The following is a 6,709-nucleotide window of genomic DNA, read 5'->3' on the forward strand; positions in this document are numbered from 1 at the left end:
GTCATGTGACAAGACGTCCCAGTAGGCTTTATAAAACTCTGCGGAGAGGCCATCGATACCAGGAGCCCGCCGTCCCTGCATGCCTTGCAGGGCGGTCTGCAGCTCCTGGATCGTTAACGGCCCTTCGAGCTGTGAGTTGGTCTCCTCTGAGACCTGAGGTAGTTCATTGCAAAACCCCTCGGACAGCGTTTCCCCCTCCTCATACTCGCTTGTCTATAAGGTGGAATAAAAGCTCACAGCTCGCCTCCTGATCTGGCTTGGCTCTGTTATTTCCTGCCCTGTGTCTGACAGCAGTGAGTGGATCACTCGCCTCTGCCCATTCTTTTTCTCCAGGCCGAAGAAGAAGCTAGTGGGAGCATCCATCTCATTAGTGTTGAGGAACCGGGACCTGACCAGTGCACCCTGAACTTTAACGTCCAGCAGGTTGGCGGCCGCCACCGTGGGAGACACCCCTCCCTCAGCAGCAGCCACCTGCTACTCCATTACAACCGGCGCTTTGGCGGCTGGTGCGGCAGTCCGCCTCGGCGCAGCCACGGGCGGTTCCGGCGCAACGGACGGCCCTGGCACAGCCGGTGGTCCCGGCGCAGCGGTGGACGGCCCAGCCTGCGGGTCATCCGGACCAGGCGGAGCCGGATCCCCACGCCTCGGACAGGCATTCACGGTGTGCCCCTCCTCCCCGCAACCAAAACACTTCATAACTGATGATGTTGCAAAAATCACATAGTCATAATCATCTACTTTAACGTAAAAACGGAGGTTAAGCTCCGCATTCCGATTGTTCAGTATCATATAAACTTGTCTGCGGTGAGACACTACGTGTTTCAGTAACTGAGACTTACATCCAGACAGCATCTTTTTCACTGGAGAAACAAGTTTCCCGTGTCTGGACAGTTCTCTACTGAGGAACTCATCAGTTATGAAGGGAGGGACATTTGAAAGTACAACTTTGGTTGCGGGCAGCATCAGCGGCTGTACCTGTACAAACATTTCTCTCACCGTGATGCCCGTCTCGATGATGCGGTTCACTTTCTCCACCTGATCCAGAAAGATCACCACCGCGCTGTTCATCCGTGCCAGGGACTTAATGCTGCTGTGCCCGACCTTCTCTCCCACAGCCAGCCCGATCTCCTCCACAGTGCATGGGAAGCCAGCTGAGATTTTAATGCCGTGCTTCCGCGTGAGTTTGGCAAACTCCCCATTTACCATGGCGTCAGACTCCGGCCGGCGAGACACCGGCAGGAGAAGCCCACAAAACACCCCACAAACACCACCAAAAAGCACGAAAAGTAAAGCAAATCAAACTACCACCGATAAACTATATTAAATTAACTCCCATTACACAAAAATAAACGGAAAATATAACTCAAAAGTCACTCACACTCCAAAATCTCCCAGCATGCACAAGAAGAAGAAGAAGAAGAAGAAGAAGAAGAAGAAGAAGAAGAAGAAGAAGAAGAAGACAATTTAGTACATTTCAGTTGAGACACACACAGTCCATGTATATAGGTGCACATGAACATGCATTCGTTGTTATAAAAGACACAGTAGGTGAACACATGCCTTTTGGAAAGGTCCAGAGCAGAGAGGCAGCAAGTTGGTGCTGGTGCCAGGGAGCAGTTGGAGGTTCAGGGCTCCAGAGGTTGATGAGAAGCCCTCTTAATTTGAACAACCTGTAGAAGAACATATCCAGGTGTTTCCTGCTGACAGGAATGCATTTTACTTTTATTTTGTTATATGTCTTTCCCCAAAAGTAAGTGTGTAATAACATCTAATCTGTTTCTAGCTTGATTTCTGGTTCTTCTTTTGCAGGAATGACTTTGTGGGACCCTGAGGACCTTAAAAAACATATTGAACAAAGACCACAGAGCTATAATGAGTTTGATATAGTTGCATCTGAATCAATTGAGGACAAATCTGAAGCACTAAATGTTGAAGCATCGCTGAAGGCAAGTTTCTTGAGTGGACTGGTAGAGGTTAGTGGATCAGCCAAATACCTGAACGATACTAAGACTTCCAAAAATCAGGCCAGAGTAACACTGAATTACAAAACTACCACAAACGTCCAACTACTGTCCATGAATCATCTTGGGAGGGGCAAAGTTAAGCATCCATATATATTTGATCAAGGAATAGCGACACATGTAGTCACAGGTATCCTTTATGGGGCAAAAGCCTTCTTAGTATTTGACCGTGAGGTGTCTGTCAACGAGAACCATCAAGACATTCAGGGCGACTTGAAGGTGATTATCAAGAAAATCCCCTGCTTTTCAATAGAGGGCGAAGGCTCGCTGAAAATGGAAGACAAGGACAAAAAAAAAGTTGAGAATGTGTCCTGCAGATTCATTGGAGACTTTTTGATTCAGAAACCTCCAACATCCTTTCAGGATGCAATAGAGGTGTACCAAAGTCTGCCAAAGCTGCTGGGAGCCAACGGGGAAAACGCAGTACCAGTGAAGGTCTGGCTGTTGCCTCTGACATGTTTAGATTCTTCTGCCGCTAAACTTGTCCGTCAGATAAGTATAGGATTAGTTGAAGAATGTCAGAGTGTCCTGGAGGACTTCAGTAACCTGGAAATGAGGTGCAATGATGCACTGAGAACCCAAACTGCACAGCAGTTCCCACAGATTGGAAAAAAACTCAAAACCTTTAAACAGAAGTGCTCTGAGTTCAAACTGGAATTCCAACAAACTCTGGCAAAGAAACTTCCATCAATCCGAGGAGGAGGAGAAGAAGAAGCTGTGCTCGCAGAGGAACTGAGGAAGACATGTTCTTCTCCTTTCAACAGCAAGGACCTGAACGAGTGGATGGACTGCAAGGAGATAGAAATATACACCGTGATGTCTCTGACCGACATGATGACAAACACCAAGATCATCTCATCTCAAACAGACCTGTACAAAGAAAGCTTCCAAGCAGAGCAGGCTGTGTGTTTTGTCTTCACCTCGCTGGGAAGTGATGAACCGTACCTCTCAACTTTATCAAACTACCTTCAACAAACACCCAAACTAGACGATGCTCAAGATCCCCCCCCTCCAGATCAATGGTACAACTCAAGAAGAGAAATGGAAGCAATGGGGCATAAAGTAAAGCTCTTCAGTGATTTTGCAGAGGCCAACAAGGAGAACAAGAACATCACATTCCTGACGGTGGGTTTAACAAACGAGACACAGAGAGGTGCCAGCATCTGCCTTTATACAGACGGCCTTTCTGTCACTGAGAACTTTGAGCCGCCTTCAAAGCCTGCAACAGTAACAGGAAGTGATATAAACCACAACAGTGTGACGCTGAACATTTCTCCACCCAGATTTGGAGCAGAGGACATCTCCTCCTACTCTGTTGAGTACTGTGTCAGTGGAAAGGACGACTGGAAACAAAAGACAGCATCCAAAGCTGAAGAAGTCACAGTGAGCGGCCTGAGTCCTAACACAGAGTACATGTTCAGATGCAGGGCAGAGACACCAGTAGGTGCCGGGCCAGCCAATGAAGTCAGTGGATCCATTAAAACCTTACCCTGCAGCCCTCCTGGAAAACTCCACGTTGAATCTACCTCAGGTGAGATATCAGTCAGCTGGGAGAAACCTGCTGAGCTCGGACAAGATGTCCACGTTTTGAGATACATCGTGGAGTACGCCAAACCAGACCAACAGGTGAAAGAGGAAGATCTCCACTGGGAGCAAATGATGGCAGGAGCTGAGAAGGCGATCATTTCAGGACTTCAGCTAGAGACAGAATACGCTGTCAGGGTCAGGTGTGATTGTGGTACAGCTGGAAGAAGCAAAGAAAGCATCGCTGTTAATGTCCGCACAACTAAACGTGCACATCTCAAAGAATTCCTCAAAAGTAAAAGCAAAAAGATCAATTCTGAATCTCCCTCAGTTTACAAACTGCCTCTGACAGAAGAAGACATGCACATCAAAGGATGCCGGAGGTACAACTTTGGCAAAGAAAGCATCAGGGATAATCGCACAATAATGATTCTCGGAGCAACTGGATCTGGAAAGTCCACTCTGATCAATGGACTCATCAACTACATCGTTGGTGTAGAGTGGGAGGACGATTTCAGATTCAAGTTAGTTGATGAGGATCAGTCGAGATCTCAAGCTGAGAGCCAGACCTCTGAAGTCACTGTGTACAACATCAACCACCAAGAGGGCTTTAAAATCCATTTCTCTCTGACCATCATTGATACTCCAGGCTTTGGAGATACAAGAGGAATAAAAAGAGACAAGGAGATCACAGAACAGATACGTAATCTCTTCTCTTCAGAGCGTGGCGTCAGTGAAATTGACGCAGTGTGTTTTGTAGTTCCAGCTTCTTCAGCTCGGCTCACACCAACACAGGAGTATGTGTTTGATTCTGTGCTCTCAATCTTTGGCAAAGATGTGGCAGATAACATCCAGGTTCTGGTGACATTTGCAGACGGCCAACGCCCACCAGTTCTAGAGGCGATCAAAGCTTCAGGTGTCCCATGTCCTAAAACAAAAGACGGGCTGCCAGTTCACTTCAAATTCAATAACTCTGCATTGTTTGCACAGAACCAATCATCTGCTGCTGCTGACTTGAGTGGAGAGGAGGTAGATGGAGGCTTTGAAAAGATGTTTTGGCAAATGGGGGCACAAAGCATGAAGACGTTCTTTGCCGCTTCAGATAAGCTAACAACCAAAAGCTTGACCATGACAAAGGAAGTCCTCAGAGAAAGAAAGCAGCTCCAGATCTCAATTGAAAATGTGCAGAAGCAGGTTAAAGTAGGGTTAGCCCAGCTTGAGACGATTAATGGGACAACTGAACAACTTAAACTGCATGAAGCAGAGATCAGCAGAAATGAGCAATTTGAGATTGAAGTAGTCGTCATGAGGCCTTTTAAAGAAGATATATCTGGCTCTGGACAGTGCATAAACAACTGTCAGGTGTGTTGTGTCACCTGTCACTATCTATGTCCATATGCCAATGATGCAGATAAAATGAAGTGTGTAGCAATGGGATCAGATGGAAACTGTACTCAGTGTAAAGGCAAATGTCATTGGAGTAAACATTTTTTGCAGAAGTACAGATGGGTGTATAAGGAGGTTAAAGAAAAGCATACAGTGAAGGAGCTGAAAGAAAAGTACCTGAAAGCCTCAGAGGCTAAGGGAACTGTTCAGGAAATGATCGACAGAATCAAGTCTAAATATCAGCGTCTTCAGGCTGAAGTGATGGAGATGATGAAGAGGTCTGTCAAGTCTATAAACAGACTAGGAGAGATCGCACTGAGGCCAAATCCTCTCTCCACTCCAGAGTACATTGATATGCTGATTGAGGGAGAGAAATCTGAGGCCAATTCAGGCTGGAAGGAACGAGTCCAGTACCTGATGGAGATGAGAGGACAAGAAGAGCTCATGGGTAAAGCAAGGAGAGGAGAAAACCTGCTTCAAAGTGAATAATCTTTAACTGAGGGCAACATCAAGACCAGCTCCAACTGAGACCAAGACAAGAGCTGAACATGATATCAAAGAAGAGACGTGTGTATACACAATTAAACAAGACAGGATAGTGAGTGATACTGATCAAGAGTCCTTGATGGCCAACACAACCAAGTGAAGATGACACAAATGTTCATGGGACATTTTTTTTTTTATTCTGTTCTTACAAAGTTATTGTTTAACTGTTTTTTTTAATTACATGACATGTCACTTGTACTCAATACTGTGGGCAATCCCTACAGGAGCAATTTGGGGTGAAGTGTCTCAGGGACACAACGACATGCTGACTGCAGTGGGGTTTGAACCTGTGCCCCCCTGATCCGAACACCAAGGCTCTTCCACTGTGCCACACGCCTCCCTTTAATCCTGAAGGATTACAGTTTTTTAAAGCAAGATGGTTGGTCTTGAAGAAATGCTGAAGGAGCAGCCGAGAGAAGCTCCTCCAGAGTCCACAGTGATCACAAATCCTTTGGATCAAAACCAAACCAAGACCAAACAGATGGCAGCAAGACCAAGAGGAGATGTATCAACAAACTGGAAGACGTCTGTGTTTTTATATCTGAGATGATCTCACCAACCCTGGGACCCATCTACTTCCTGTTTGGCATGTGTGTTGCTATGGACCAGGGGGAGGTGCTGCCCCGTGTGAGGCTGTTTGGATCAGCGGTTCTGTAGGAATATGAGAGAACCCGGTCCACCCAGCGCTGAGGTGGAATGCAGTTCAAAGTGAAATGTTGGACTCTTTACTTCACCACTCTACTCTTTACTCTTCTGCATCGGGTACCTTTACATTTATTACTATAGCTTCATTTTGATTATACTTTTACACACTTTTACCTATGTGACATTTTGAATGCAGGACTTCTACTTGTAACAGTATCTATACAATGTGGTATTATAACTTTAACCAAAGTAAAGTATCTGAATACTTCTTCCGTCACTGATACAACACATGAAGTCCAAATAGACCCGCACTCAGAGCTCTAGTGTTAATCAATGAATTACAAAGCTTTATTGTTCTCCTGCACAAACATCTCCCTGCAGGAGCAATCTGCATGTTCTGTTTGACAGGAAGTAACATGTACCATGTGCATGAAATGTGAAAGTGTGATTGTTTTGTGCAGAAATCATTAACGTCCTGACACCATCACCACCAATGGAAAAGATGAAACCTGCAAGTTTATTAAAAGTGATGTTTATTTTCTATTATGATCATTTACAAATATCAGATTATTGCTAAATGTTTTTTC

General features: G+C 45.6%; 1 protein-coding gene across 1 annotated transcript; it reads left to right on the forward strand.

Annotated features, from left to right (window-relative positions):
* The first annotated feature begins 1,629 nt into the window (after window positions 1-1,629).
* On the forward strand, window positions 1,630-5,669 carry LOC117498712. The gene has a single exon (XM_034150853.1). It carries the CDS (start codon window positions 1,812-1,814, stop codon window positions 5,418-5,420), a length of 3,609 nt encoding a protein of 1,202 aa, XP_034006744.1. The 5' UTR covers window positions 1,630-1,811; the 3' UTR covers window positions 5,421-5,669.
* The last annotated feature ends 1,040 nt before the right edge of the window (window positions 5,670-6,709 follow it).

The sequence above is a fragment of the Trematomus bernacchii genome, unplaced genomic scaffold (assembly GCF_902827165.1).
Source record: "Trematomus bernacchii unplaced genomic scaffold, fTreBer1.1, whole genome shotgun sequence".
Classification (NCBI taxonomy): Eukaryota; Metazoa; Chordata; class Actinopteri; order Perciformes; family Nototheniidae; genus Trematomus; species Trematomus bernacchii.

Coding starts and splice junctions, on each gene's coding strand:
- LOC117498712 (XM_034150853.1), top strand. CDS start 1,812: ATGACTTTGTGGGACCCTGAGGACCTTAAAAAACATATTGAACAAAGA.